This window comes from Microplitis demolitor, chromosome 1, assembly GCF_026212275.2.
Source record: "Microplitis demolitor isolate Queensland-Clemson2020A chromosome 1, iyMicDemo2.1a, whole genome shotgun sequence".
NCBI lineage: Eukaryota > Metazoa > Arthropoda > Insecta > Hymenoptera > Braconidae > Microplitis > Microplitis demolitor.
The window spans coordinates 20,731,369-20,747,149 of record NC_068545.1 but is presented as its reverse complement, the minus strand read 5'-3'; the positions used below and the strand labels follow the sequence as shown (position 1 = coordinate 20,747,149).

Sequence of the window (15,781 nt, the reverse complement as noted above, 5' to 3'; positions counted from 1 at the left end):
GTATTATCCCTTATCTATATACTAGTTTATTACCAAAAATATTTAATACATTCGGATTGTATTTAATTAAAGTACACTTATCAATTATTATTTAACAATAATCTTATAAGAGAGTACAGCAATTGTTAACTTTATTTTTGGTGTTACTGTAATTGGCTTAAATATTTCAAACAGTTTGGTCTGCATCAGCTCGTCAGCTATTTGATGTGAAAAAAATTGTGTTTTTGTCTGTCTGCAAGTTCAGATAGCGATGGCTGACTGGTTGAAGTAACATAAAGTTTTATTGTACTGAAGTGCTTGGAATTGAAATTTTAAGTATGTATTTTATGCGTCGTAAGTGGATGCGGAGACATTGCCACCACGGCCGGTCCAGTTTGTGTGGACGAAGACTCCCTCTTGGCCAATTAATTCGTAAGTGTGGGCTCCAAAGTAGTCCCTCAGAGCCTGGAGCAGATTAGCGGGCAATTTTTTAGCTCTGTATGAATCATAGAATGCGATGGCATTAGAAAGTGCGGGCATTGGAATCCCAATCATAACAATTGCTGATACTATTTTTCTCAAGCTCATGTGACACTCTTTCATCGCTCGAGCGAAGAAGTCATCCATCAGCAGACTCGAGAGCTTTGGATTTTTATCAAATGCTTCTTTAATATTACCCAGGAACGCACTGAAATTTATTTATTTAGTTATTAATATATAGTGGTAAGATAATTAAGTTAAATAAATTACCTTCTAATGATGCAGCCGCCTCTCCACATCAAAGCAATGCCACCGTAATTTAAGTTCCAGTTATTAACTTTGGCAGCCTCTCTCATCAACATGAATCCCTGAGCATATGAAATTATTTTAGCAGCATACAATGCCTGACCTAGATCCTTCAAGAATTCTTTTTTATCTCCTTTATAAACATCCATTAGCCCACCGAGAACGCTGCTGGCTTCAATTCTTTCACTTTGTAACGCTGAAATAAATCTTCCAAAAACAGACTCAGCAATAAGCGTAACCGGTACTCCGTACTCAAGAGCTGCATTTACAGTTAATTTACCCGTTCCTTTTTGACCAGCAGTATCACGAATTCTCTCCAACAAAAATCCTTTCTCATCTTTAAACTTCAAAATATCACGAGTAATTTCAATTAAAAATGAATCCAGTTTTCCTTTATTCCACTGTTCAAACACACCCGCCATGTCTTCAGGATTCATGAGCAACGCGTCTCTCATAATGTGATAAGCCTCGCAAATCAATTGCATGTCACCGTACTCAATACCATTGTGGACCATTTTAACAAAATGTCCAGCTCCAGTCTCTCCTACCCAGTCACAGCAGGGCTCACCATTTGCTTTGGCACAAATAGCCTGAAAAATAGGTTTTATATGCGGCCATGCCTTCGGATTACCACCGGGCATCAATGATGGTCCATATCTAGCACCTTCTTCTCCACCGCTGACTCCACTTCCTACATAATAAAGCCCCCGTTTTTCCAAATCAATCGTCCGTCTTTCAGTGTCCCGGTAATCGGAGTTTCCACCGTCAATTATGATGTCTCCAGCTGACAATAACGGTATCAGCTTATCAATGAACGCATCAACAGCAGAGCCGGCTAATAAAGATTAATTTTTTAAATTATTTATCAATAAAATAAACGATCTGTCAGATTTTCAAGGACAAGTGTTACCTTTTACCAGCAACATTACACGTCTAGGTTTCTTTAATTTGCTAACCATTTCCTCCAGGCTAAATGCTCCAATGACTTTAGTTCCGTTGGCTTCATTTTCAAGGAAAGCCTTTACTTTATCTGTTGTACGATTGTAAGCACATACTACAAATCCATGGTCATTCATATTTAATATTAAATTCTGGCCCATCACCGCCAGTCCAATCAATGCAATATCTGCCGTTCTAAATAACAAAACAAAAGGATTATCAGTCATCATCATTTTTTATCTTAATAATGAAAGTAGCAAACGTCAGACAATTTTGTAATTTTATATACAAGTTACTTGTAAGTAAATACAATTTTTATACCATGACTAAAGATTTTTAAAAGTTTTTTCTACAAGTCATTTAAAATCCTGAAGTTAGCAGACAATTAAAAATATTTTGATTTTTTTTTTTGAACGAGTAAATTTGAAGATAAAACAAAATAAAAATATGCACATGTAGAACATTTAAAATACTACAAGTGCAATTTTTTTAAATATTTTTTATTTTATAATTTATCATTTTTAAAAAAATTCCAAAATCATTAGACATTGGCTAACTTCAGTATCATAAAAATTTAATTGTTTATCTAAAAAAAATTGTTTTTTTTATCCTCTGCTCTTTAAGTGTAATTTTTGATCAGTATTACGAGGTTAGAGAGCCACTTTACATAAAATAATTACAACAAATAATTAAAACAATAAAATCAGATCCAATGACTCGACAATTATTTAACACAATTTAAAATAAAAATAAAAATAAAAAATTATTTTACTACTTACGGTTCACTCATGGTTTAATACTTTTAACACAGCTTACAAGTAATATTAACCACAGTGATAATTAGTGGTAAGTATAAAGTATTAATTATTTAAACAAAGTGTTTGTGATAAATAATTGAAGGCAAGTTGTCGAGTGGTCTTGTCGAGCAACAAGTGGGTTTTGACCATTGACGCTGTACAATTCCGGAAATAATAGAGCACCTCTTGTCCTTTACACTCAGCTCAAATCAGCCGACTATGTCTAAACCAATCACGGCGCTTACGTTACCACGTTACCCTAATGTATGATTAAAAAATTATGTGTTACATGCCACTTTAATTTTTATCCCTGTCCATTCTTATCCTATCGCTTTCGTAAATTGCGATGATACATTATGTTATATATAGTATTACAACTACATTTATTTCATAACTTACTTACTATTCTGTGGTATCAGTTTCTTATTAATCCGTATCTGGAGATTTCATTCAAATTTTCTAATTAATTTTATTTTGCTTCCAACTCATGACATTTTTATATGAAACGAAATTAAAAACTCGAAAGTAAATATGACTGAAAGTAGCAGGCAAGAAATTTTTTATTTTTTTTTGAAAACATAAATACTTACAGAAAAACATTTTCAAAAATTTATGTCAAAAACTTTTAAAAATATTTTTTCTCACTCATGACATTTTTTTACAAAACAGTTTTTTTTTTTTTAAATACTTAAGGAAAAATTTCTAAAATTAGTCAAGAAATTAAAATTTTTTATTTTTAATTTGTCTGATGTCTGCTACATTCACACTTATTACTATATCATGTGTGAACAAGGGACTAATTGACATTTAATGTTTTAATGTAATCAATTAACTAATTAATAAAAGTAATTATCTTTAACATTGAACTAGAAAATGGAGTTTTAGTTCAAAATACAAAAAAAACATATTACAATATAAACATATTTTAAAAAATACCGCCAAAATTTTAAACTTTAAATAAATTGTATATTTTTAGTTAACAAATAAATGAAAATTAATTTATTATAAATAAATTATGTTCATTTATTTAAATAAACTAAAAATTATAATTTGAAAAAATGGTTTTAAAGAAAATTCAAATAACGCGCGCAAATCGCAAGTAATGAAAACGCGCCAATAGAGCACGGAAATTGTTGAAATGACGTCATAAGAAAATGTGTGATTGGCCGAGGAGATTTAGTATAGAGATTGTAAAATGCCAAGAGCAACATGTCGTGATCAGGATGATTAGATTAGGCCAAGCCTCCGCGACGTTACAATTGTATTATGTTATAAATACTTAGTTAAAATAATTAAAAAAATTCCGTCATTTCCTTTGTCAGTTATTACACGTAGAATGAATCTAACCGCTGAGCGCTTACTTGTTAAAACATTTGACATCTGCAAGTACAGTAGTATATATAAATATTCAATAAATTAATAGTTAATAAATACAAATACTCAGTGTAATTTAAACCTAACCCTGGTGGTATAGTATGACATCCTATAGTCAACGCCAAATATTTTTTTTATTTAATAATATTTTTATTAATAATAACGCTTCTGTGCTTTAGAAATATATCGTGATAATAATAATAATTATAATTATAAATAATCAGTTGATTAATGATATAAAAAAAATTTTATTAAAATGGGTCTGCTATTTTCCAAGCTATGGAGTCTCTTTGGCAATGAAGGTGAGAAAAAAAATAATAAATTTTTTTTATGCGGGCAACATGATCTTGGACTGTGATCTCGCTGTCAGATAAAGTCTGCAAGTTTAAATTTTTTTATTGTTTAATTAAACTCAGTTTACTGTTAGCATATGGTTTAGTTGATAGTTTAATTATTGCTCTTTTTTTTTTTTTTAGGATTTATATGATATTTATTACAAAAGAGTTAAATGGGCAATCAGCTGATTTATCTTGCTCACTGATATCCTATTGAGGCCAATTGTTTGGCCTTGTTATATATATTTTATATGTATCTATATATTTTTTTGTTTGGCATATCAATGGATATGTAAACGCTTTCTCTTGTAGTGAAAGTTTATATATTTTTAACATACTAGTGTATTTTATAATACCTATTTTTAAATTCTTTATTATTTATGTTTTTTATTCTGGGGTGAAAGCACCAGTCGATTTTTTTTTTTTAAACAAAGTTTGAATTTATAATCCAATTTTTTTAAATTTGTCTGATGTCTGCTCCTCTCACATTTTTTAATACATACGAAAAACTTTTAAAAATCTTGTTTTTTTTTAATACGTTATATTTTATAGAAAAAAAAATGGCTGTTATTTTTTTAAAGAATTTAATTTATTGAAATTAATTATTATGAAAAAAGAAAAAAAACGCTGAGTTAATATTTAAATACCTGTTTTATTTATTGTTATTATTATTATTTCTTAAGACAAATATGAAATACCTCTTTATCAACTCATTCTTATACAAGAAAATATTTATCGTTATCATATAATAATAATGATAAAAAAAAGTGGAATTTAAAAATAATGTAAATTTTAAATGTTATTTTTTTAAACTACATTTTTTAAAGAGTATATTCCCCAGTACTCAGTTCCTTAAAAAAATATTTTTTCAAAATTTTTATATGCCACAAAAATATGATTTTTTTTTTTAATTTTATAATAATTAATATTAATTTTCATGTTTATAATTATTGATAAAAAATATTTAATATGAGAGTAAATTTGTATAAAAATAAAAGTAGACATTCCCCTTTGAGTTTTTATTAAAACAATATCGGATTTAAATAACTGGTTTAATAATAAATCCATTTAATTATTAATAAAAAAAAATAAGTACGTCTTAAAATAATTTAAAAGGAGGACTGGTAAGTTATTTTATTACCAGTAAATAATAAAATATTTATTTATATTTTTTAGAGCACAAGATAGTGATGGTCGGTTTAGACAATGCTGGAAAAACAACTATACTATACCAGTTTTTAATGAATGAAGTAGTTCATACCTCACCGACAATCGGATCAAATGTCGAAGAAGTTGTTTGGAAAAACATCCACTTCATAATGTGGGATTTGGGTGGTCAGCAGAGTTTGAGGGCAGCTTGGTCAACGTACTACAGTAATACGGAGTTTATTATTATGGTTATTGACAGTACAGATAGAGAAAGACTTATTACTATAAGGGATGAATTGTACTCGATGTTGAATCACGAGGAGTTGTCTAAAGCCAATGTCCTTGTTTACGCCAATAAACAAGATCTCAAGGGAAGCATGAGCGCTGCTGAGATATCCAGACAACTTGACTTGACGTCAATTAAAAAACACCAGTGGCATATACAGAGCTGCTGTGCACTTACAGGCGAAGGGTAATTTATTTTAAATTTATTTAATCGCGTTATTAATTCCAAAAGGTTTTATATTTTTATACAGCCTTTTGTCTTTAAAAAACTCTAAAGCCGAAAGGATGAATTATTTTTTTTTTCATTGCCAATCGTCTAGCAGAATTATTTTATAGCTAAAAATTTGAAACCTAAAAGGCTTATAATTATTTATTAATTAATATTTTATTGTTTTATTCTAGACTATATCAAGGCCTTGAATGGATAGTCGGTCGCTTGAAAAAAACATGACGTACAATATAAAAATAACTTGGGCTCCAGGAGTTATTTGTATGTAAAATATGTGAATGCGTTGACTTTTTACATTTTTTGTTTCCTTATTTTTTTTTAGAAATTGATATCGAAAGAAAGGTTGTACAAATTTTTAGGGCTGATAATTAAAACGATTAAATTTACATGCATTTTTAATTTAAGTTCGATTGTCTGCGAGTTAAATTGCTTGGAAAATTAAATTAATAAAATGCGCAGATGGACGGGAAAAAAAGTAATTAATAATAAATAAGATTTTAAATTTTTAAAATTGGAGTTAGTAATTAAATTAAATATTAATTAAAGTTTAAAACTCGAATTTCGACATCGAATCCCTTTACTTTTTATTTAATTAATTTAATTAATATTTTACTAAATAATTTATTTTACATGAATGTGAAAAAAATTTAATTAAAATGTTTAAGTAAACGAAGAAATTGATAATTTAAGTTTAAAATTATAATTGGACATCGAAATCCCGTCCACGTTTTAAAATAAATTTAATTTAATAGTAAATAATGTAACTGTATAATCAAGCCAAATTCTGCGACTTCTTAAGTGTACATACATTTACTTTTTTTTTTATACATTTTAAAATTTTAAAAAATCCCTCCGCTTAGTTCTTATCGATCATAAAAGAAAAAATTTTTTTCGTAGTTAAATTTCTCGTTGCCGATGAGTAAGAATTTAATTAGATTTATATTAGCGCCGAAAACATATATAAGTATATAAATATATGTAATTTATGTATTGTAAGACTTCGACAGAAGGTTATTCAACAAGCCCACTAACTTGTAATTATGTAGAGACTACTCTGTGATACGTGGTTTCAATGTGACAAGTGTTCGTTTGCTGAATATTAAATTTTTGAATGTCCCGCGCTTAATAAAATCAAAAATTCTATTATAAAAAATATAAAAATTAGCTAAATTGTAAATTAATATCGAGATTCGTAATTGTAATGCAATTAAACATACATTTAATTATTAATATTTTTAAACTGTCGCGTATATTTGTTTTGCATTGTAAATGTCATCAATTTATATTTTATATTTATAACTAAATTATAATTATCTCAATAGATTATAAATACTCTGTTAGATTATTATTATTATTATTTATAATAATAATAATAATAATAATAATAATTAGGCATATCGCTACCGAAAATGTTAATTGATAAAAAGTATGTTGTTGATGTTTGACGTATGAGTGAAAAAAAAATTATATCGAGTAAAAAAAGTTATATAAAAATATTTGAATAATTTTTTCTCATATTGAGAAACAATCATGAATTTTATACAGACCATTAAAAAATTTATCAATCAATTATAAATTATAACGATTAATTACCAATGCAAATTATAAATATTATAATTATAAAATAATGATAATTAATCATTTGGTTTTGTGAGAGTGAAAAAATAAAAAAAAACGTAATTATAATAAAATAAATCTTTAAGTTTAAAATGTAAAAAATGAGTTTTAAAAATAAGTAAACAATTAATTGAAATTGTGGGACTTCTATTTATTTTAAATCGTTTATTATAAATTAGGTATCGCACACTCATTCATTCTCATTTAGTTTATACAAATTTTCGAGACTTACGTAAAAGTCAAATTGTCAAATTATTGCCTATGTAAAAAAAATTTTTGAAAAAGTTCTATTCTAAACTCCAAATCGTGACAATGACAAACTTTTTTTTAGACGAATTTAAGTCAAAAAAACGTTAAAAAAAAATCCTCGTGTCAAATTTTGAAGTTTAGAAAAACATTTTTTCAACAATTATTTTTACACAGATATTTACTGTACTTTTATTTAAAATATTCGGACATTCTAATATTTTAGTTAAATAATATTTTTATTTATTATTATCATATCGTATTATTATTTATTACTTAAGAACACACTGTCGAACGATCAATAATACAGTGGCATCCAGACTAGCTAGCACCAAATGTAATTAGCATTAGTGCTGATTGCCTATTTAATCAACTTTGTAACCCCGTTTCAACTTAATCATTTCATTTATTTAAACAATTATTACTAGCTATCATTTTTTTATGAACTTCTAATTATTGTTCGTTTATTTATTCTAACAGTAGCTCTAAAATAGTCACGACCTAGGCAGTATTGTTCTTCATAAACATGATTTATTTTATTTTTTAAATCATTTATCTGATCACAAGTTGACGCCACTCTAGCATTCAACTGGTGCTCGATATTTTTATTTTATTTATTTAAATAAACATGATTTTTAGTAATAATAATAATAATAATATTAATAATAATAATGATGATGATGTTAAATGAAAATTTGATTTTTAAGTAAAACTAAGATTTTAAAATACTCAGTTAATTTAAATGTGTCGCAAATAAATCATTTATTATTTTTTATTCAATAATTGACTCTATGTATCGCGATAATTTTTTTTTCAATAAAAAATTTAACAGTTTTGTTTTAATATGAAGACAATTTTTTTTTTAATTGATAACGAGACAATTGATTGACGATCAGTAATTAATAAAAATAAAAATTACCATGAAAAATATAAATTTTCGGACTTAAGAATTTTTAAATCGATAATAAATTGATTAATTGCTCGACAAAACGATAGACGATGTTAAGTTATAATGATAATGATAATAATAATAGATAATATAAATGAGCATAGACGAGATCGTTAATAATTATTGTGTGTGGTAAAGTGATGATGGCATTAAAACGACCTCGATGATTGTATTTGATGATGCCTATTGTTGTTGCTGGTTGCCGTTGCTGGTATAGACGTGGTGACCTTTAACTAGTGACAATAGTTACTGATAATTTTATTTAGGCAGCCTTAGCAGCTTTCATCAGGAGATCAGTGCTGAGTGACTTTGGCCTTTCAATTGGTAGTCCAAGAGCACGGTCCCATACCAAAGCTGAAAGGACACCAAGCGCTCGGGATACTCCAAACAATACGGTGTAGTAGTTCATTTCCTTCATTCCGTAGTATTGTAAGAGTACACCAGAGTGAGCGTCTACGTTGGGCCATGGGTTCTTTACTTTGCCGGTTTCCAATAGAATTGGAGGGACAACTTTGTATACTTGGGAGACGAGCTGCAATAAAAAAAGTAAAAGTTATTTATCAGTGAGATAATAAAGGGACAAAACGTCTGGATATGATTTAAAATTAGATAATCTTTATGTTGAAGGAGTTTACCTTGAACAGTGGGTCGTTGGGCAAATGTTTCATGGCGAACTCTCTCTGGCAAGTGTACCGTGGGTCAGTCTTTCTGAGGACAGCGTGTCCGTATCCAGGTACAACCTGTCCACTCTTCAGTGTATTCCAGATGAATTCCTTGAGCTTTTCATCAGAAGGATTGTCGCCGACTTGTGACTTTAATTTTTGAAGCCACACCAATACTTCCTGGTTAGCGAGACCGTGAAGTGGTCCAGCCAATCCGTTCATTCCAGCGGCAAGTGAGAGGTAGGGGTCAGAGAGAGCTGAACCAACCAAGTGAGTAGTGTGAGCAGATACATTTCCACCCTCGTGGTCAGAGTGGATAGTGAGGTAGAGTCTCATCAATTCGATGAATTCTTTGTTGTCGTAACCGAGCATGCTAGCGAAGTTCCACGACCAATCTTTGCCACTGTCGACAGATCCCAGACCTTTACCGTTCTTGTAGACGTTGCGGTAAATTGTCGCAGCAACTACAGGCAACTTGGCAATGAGGTTCATCGAGTCCTCGTAGGTGGTCTCCCAGTACTTTGACTTGTGCACTCCGCTGCTGTAAGCTTTTACGAACTCGCTCTCACTGTTGAGAATCGTGATCGCAGCTGAGAACTGGGTCATGGGGTGAAGAGATTTAGGGAAATCATTGAGGGCTTTGGTGACGTGAGCAGGCAAAGAACTCCTTGATGCCCATTCCTGAGAGATAGCTTTTACTTGAGCTTCAGTTGGTACTTCCCCGGTAATCAAAAGCCAGAACAGACCTTCTGGAAGTGGCTCAGCACCACCAGGTGCTTTTGGCAGCAACTTTTGACACTCGGGAATAGACTTGCCACGGAATCTGATACCTTCTTCGGCATCTAATACTGATGGTTCCCAAACTAGACCTTTAATACCACGCATACCTCCGTACATCTGTAAATATTTTAAATTATTATTATTATGGGCTGGGAATAATAAGTATGATTGTAAATTAATTGATTGAATAATAGAGCAGGATGAGTTGAGTTGTAAAAGAGAAGATTTAATGCAAGTTAAAAATCAATGGGTCAGCGGGTCTCACTCGTGCCATAGATTAACTTATCAATAGAGTGACAAAGTATATAGAACTTTTATTCAGACCAATTCTTATCGATCGGACGATGATATTATATTTATAAAAACTACATTCCGATAAAAGATTAAACTAAAAATAAAAATAACAAAAAAAAGAGGAAGCTCGTATGTTTTATACAAATCATACGATACACTGAGAGAAAAAATAACTTTTTGATATATTGGATTTTCTTCTTACAAGAAATTATGCTATTGGAAATTTTAAATCTAATAAAAATCATTTTCTTCGTCGAGGAAATTTAAAAATTCAGTTTCCATCCGGGTTTTAATTATTATTGCTGATATATTATTAATGTATAGATATACTAGAAATATTCATTTAAACCCAGATAAAAATATACCAGGTTTGAAAAACTGGCCTTCACTTTAGAAGAAAAAGATACTTCTGCGTTGAAAATTATTATCTGATTAAACCAGAGGAATAATTCGAGTATCATAATGCGTTCATAAACTCTGCGGAGGATAAACGCAGTGTCAGGATATTCTTTCGTTCCTCTGGTTTTAATTAAACCACGTGACTTTCCTCTTACTAATTATCTGAATAAATAATTATCATTCTCCAGAATCTTTTTCTGAATATGACCCTAAGCTCAACTCGAGATTTGCTAATTTTTTTTTTGTTCTCTATATAAATTTGGGTTTTCTTGTCAAGAAAATTATTCTTCAACTAAAATATGGAATTAATAATTTTTTTTTCAGTGTAGTTGAGTCAGTAAAATTATGTTTGAACTTTAAGTCACGTTTAGTGGGCGTTTAATTTATTTTCTTACCATGTCAACGGTGACTTCACCGACTTTGGTGTTACCATGTTGCTTACGGAAAGCCTTGATACGTTCCTGCTCCTGTGGGATTTTATCCGCAAGGACTTTCTTCAAATCCGTAGCGGCGTCCGACAAAGGACGTAGAATTATTGGTGAGCTTAGTTTCTGTAAACAAAAGATTAAATCATAAATAAATATTTACTATTGATATATATTTCTTGATAAGCGATAGAATAGTAGAGCCAAATTATCAATCGATTTAAATAAAAACAATGAATAATATGTCGAGTATAATTTAATTTATTTGAAATAAAAGTCGAGTAATTATGGCGGAAGGTGTAACAACAATGCACCTAGCATTGCAGGTGAAGAACAAGTGGGTCGAGGTGGGATTTTTTCTGTCCTCTCAGTACAGCCTATTGGGGTAAGTAGGGCGCTCATGTTGATACAGATGTCAAGTAAATAAACATCTTAAGCTAAAGATTTACAGTTTGAGACAAATCTAAAGGTCATGTGATATAAATTTATATATGTATATATACTATTTATACATATATTTACAATTATAGTTAATAATTAATGACTAACTTATTAATCAATCAATTAAGTTTAGAATTATTTAGATAAATGCACTAATATCACTGTAATTAATTTATATGTACATATATATGTAAACATTTATCTTGTTTGAATATAAAATCTGCAATTATATAATGATATAAATATAAAGATAAAAATGATGATAATTTTATTGCCAGCTAATAAAGTTGATTTTAATATATTAGGTGTCAGTAAAACGAAACCGATCTTTGAAATTAAATGTCAAGTAACGTTATAAGAATTTAATGTTTATTGTAACTGACTACCGTATTTTTTATATTATTATTATAAAAGTGATATATAAAAATAAAAAAATCAATAACCAAGTTATAAACATTCATTGACAACAAAAAATCACGTGAAGAATGATCGCATGTGATCTTTCAATTGACTTTGAGAGTTATAAACACTTCCGACCTAATGAAAATATCGTAAAACATCATTATATATATATATACATATATATAACAATATTTCCTGATTAAGTTAATTTTATTTAATAAATCTTAATGACATATTTATATAATTTAAAAAAAAATGATATATTACATTAATTTCTTTTTTTTTTACTCTATAAAATAAAATTTTGTTAAATAAATAAAATATAATTTTCAAAGCCGGTATTAATGGTAAAATTGATGATAAATTGACCTTGGACGAAACCAGCTTCCTCGTATGACATCACTAAATCACATACTCTTAATCAAGTAAATATACTGATACAGAAAAAGTTATTATTATTATTATAATTTTTAAAATTCATCATTTTGCTGTGTAATTTATTCGTAAAAATAATTTATCATTTCATCATATCCATTACTTTTTATTTATTATTTATCATCCGTGTACTCGGGTATTAAGAACTAGAATATTCGTTCAATGAATGAAAAATTATACTGACGATACATTGATGATAATCAGCACAGTAAATAATAAAATTTTTATAACAACAGTAATTATTATTTTGACGGAAATAATGTCGACTCAATAATGATTAGTCAGATTATGTAATTTTTTTTTCATCACTACTTTTGTACTCAAGACCTACCTGAGTTACGTCACTAAAATCACGCGATTGTTAGACGTCATACATAATAATAATAATAATAATAATAATAATAATAAAACATAATTATTTTGATTTTTTTGCCAAAGAATTGAAACATTTTTGGGCTAAAAAAAAAATAAATAAATATTCAAATTCTATGGAACGTATTTAACATTCAACAGACAAAAATTGATAACTTGGAGATAACAAAGTAATAAAACAAGTCTGTCTGGTTTTAAGGAAAAATAAAAAACATTAAACTTGACAAAGTCAATAACAAATAAATAAATATATAAGATAATAAATGATAAATTTATAGAAGAAAGTAGAAATGATTTAGAGAAACTGTTTCCTTGATACTTTCTCTGTAATAAAATTTGATTATCATTATAAATTTCTATGATAGCCACGTGTCTTGGCTTCAAATATCTGAACTTAGGTATGTAGATCTACATATATGTATATGTATATATAGATATAGAAGAACCATGGGAAAAGTCAAACGTTTTTGTTACGAGCAATAGTTTTAAATCGAGGCTCTTGATAAATGCCACGTGTTATTTTTTTAAACTTATTACCAGATTTCATTTTTACCAGGTTTTAAATCTGTGGTAATTTAAACTGGGTCTTGATACTTTTTAAAATGATTTGTCAGCTTGTTATTAAAACGTTTCTATAACTAGTAATGAATGACAGATAAACATATCAATAGCTGATAAAAATTTAACTATCGCCGTTCATGGTAATCTACATCGTGAGTAGTTTTGATATTTTGTCGGATGATAGGTGAGTGGGAGCTTTTTTAAATATACTGCAGAGTCATCGTGTCAGTTTAAAATTTTACCAGTTTTCTACAAAAGAAAAAAATAAAATAAATGAATAAATATTTTTGAAAAATATTTAAAAAGCCTTGAGTTGTTTTATAAAACAAATGTATAAGAATTATTTATAGCAAGTGTTCGAAAATAGGTTTTGCACATGTCTTATGTTAGATAATAATGTCGGAATATACGAAAAGGTAATTTTACTGGTTTTAAATTCTAAAGCCGAGTTTTTTTTTAAATTGTATACTAAAGACGAACATAAAAGAATAAATACTTTTACTCAATAGGTCGACTAGAAATAATTTCAGGGACATCGGATAATAATAAATGATAATGACAATTGATTGATAAAAAAAAGTGTCCTACGTGATCTGTATCAAGGAATTTAGTGACCGAGGTCATGAAATTGGCAGCCAGGATGAGTTTCAATGACGTACGAGTATTGGTATATGTAGATCATGAGAGTGGAGCAGTTTTTCGACCTCGAATCCTCGCTAATTTTAGTTGCTGATTACCAAATATACATCTTATAGTTTAGCTAAGCAATGTCTTCATATCAAAGGGCGTCTGTACAAATTCGAAGCCTTGTATCGGTTATTATTTTCCTAAGCTTTAATTATTAATTCGCTAAATATTTGAATTATTTTTAGAAATCAAAATTAATAAGGAAAATTTGTCGCTTTGGAAATTCGTAATTAATATAAATTTTTTTAAAGGTCAGGGATATCACCTTGAAAGTTTTGATTACATAACTAACATTAGGGAGACATTTTTATAATGCAAATATATATCAAGGTTGAGTTTTAAAAAAATGTACAGTCGAGTCGCGTTATAAGTCCGACTTGTATCTTTTTCTTTTAACCAGACTCACGTTAATATGAGAGAGACACTAATAGAACTTATAACGCGACTCGACTGTATGATTTTGCTGAGGGTATTATTAATTTACCAGTTACGCGGCATAAAATATCCGGAAATCCGAGATTTTGAAAATTAAATGTTTAATCTTTGTTACAACCCAACCCCGACAGTTTCGTCTTGACCTGAGACACAAAAGTTGGATCCTCCCTTTTAGACCTGAGATTTGCGTTTTTTTTTACTCAGGTACAGTCAGTATAGTAAATTTACGCCCGTCACTTTTACTACGTATTAAATTTAAATAATTGATTATGAATTTTTTGTCTGTAATTTAGTAAAATAAAAATAATAATTATTAATTTTAGTGAGTATAGATTTAAATAAAATAGTTACGTAATTATTGACAGGTCTTTGTCACAAGAGCGCATGCATAAGATTTAACTGACGCTTCACGTATACTGGAGTAAAATATTATTTTTTTTTTAAATTATTAAAATCTAAATATTTAAAATAATATTTTTAAATTTAATAGCTCGATTGTCGATTTCGATAACTTTATCAGAAGCAATAGCACATAAACCTTGTGAAAGTTTGATCATAATTATTTGGTCATGTAATCAAATTTTAATAAATCTACTTGTCACTTATATTAATTTTTTTAATTTTTAAATCAAACATACATTCGAGGAAATAACGCGCAAAAGATTTTCAGCTGTAATTTTTTTTTAACTTAATTTTGTTGGAATGGGAGTTGGGATTTACAACGAATAGAATTTTTTTTTGACCCAGGGTAAGAATTTTTTTGTTCAACCGACTAGAGAAAGGACGCACGAAGTAAAGCTGATTTTTTTTCGACTGGCTAAAGTTTTAATAAAAAGAAAGTAATCGATATGAGATTCCAAGTGCGGGGGGATAAATTTTATAAATTAAATATAATGTAATTAAATTAAAAATATGACTTACTTGTAGTTCTAAGCATCGTGCCGCGCTCAAACGAAATAGTGCCATTGTCCTTATTATCCTCAATACAAGAAACGTGGGTATTTTTAGTAAACGAAGGTTTTATCCCTTAGCTCGACTTATTCTGTATAATCGACCGAACCGACCGCGCAAAGATCTGGCGCCCAACTCGACTCTACCAAACGCACAAACGCTGCCAACACTTACGGTAGATCGACAACGCTTCCTTTTAAATGCGCATGCTTGAGTTCGAGATAAATTCGGCGCATGCGCGCCCTCACGTAA

At 29.0% G+C, this 15,781-nt stretch overlaps 3 protein-coding genes across 3 annotated transcripts; 1 reads left to right on the top strand and 2 right to left on the bottom strand.

Moving 5' to 3' along the window:
* Positions 1–10: 10 nt before the first annotated feature.
* Positions 11–2,760, bottom strand: LOC103571233 (6-phosphogluconate dehydrogenase, decarboxylating). Its single transcript, XM_008549322.2, has 4 exons — positions 2,484–2,760; positions 1,676–1,899; positions 730–1,600; positions 11–667 (listed from the first exon to the last, which is right to left on the bottom strand). The coding sequence occupies exons 1-4, from the start codon at positions 2,492–2,494 to the stop codon at positions 325–327; spliced, it is 1,449 nt and encodes a 482-aa protein (XP_008547544.1). The 5' UTR covers positions 2,495–2,760; the 3' UTR covers positions 11–324.
* An 842-nt stretch (positions 2,761–3,602) lies between these two features.
* Positions 3,603–7,521, top strand: LOC103571234 (ADP-ribosylation factor-like protein 5B). Its single transcript, XM_008549323.3, has 3 exons — positions 3,603–4,177; positions 5,387–5,831; positions 6,047–7,521. Exons 1-3 carry the CDS (start codon positions 4,132–4,134, stop codon positions 6,093–6,095), a joined length of 540 nt encoding a protein of 179 aa, XP_008547545.1. The 5' UTR covers positions 3,603–4,131; the 3' UTR covers positions 6,096–7,521.
* Positions 7,522–7,620: 99 nt separating this feature from the next.
* LOC103571236 (probable citrate synthase 2, mitochondrial) lies at positions 7,621–15,679 on the bottom strand. The gene is made up of 4 exons (XM_008549325.3): positions 15,500–15,679; positions 11,216–11,371; positions 9,321–10,244; positions 7,621–9,217 (listed from the first exon to the last, which is right to left on the bottom strand). Exons 1-4 carry the CDS (start codon positions 15,542–15,544, stop codon positions 8,948–8,950), a joined length of 1,395 nt encoding a protein of 464 aa, XP_008547547.1. The 5' UTR covers positions 15,545–15,679; the 3' UTR covers positions 7,621–8,947.
* Positions 15,680–15,781: the final 102 nt, after the last annotated feature.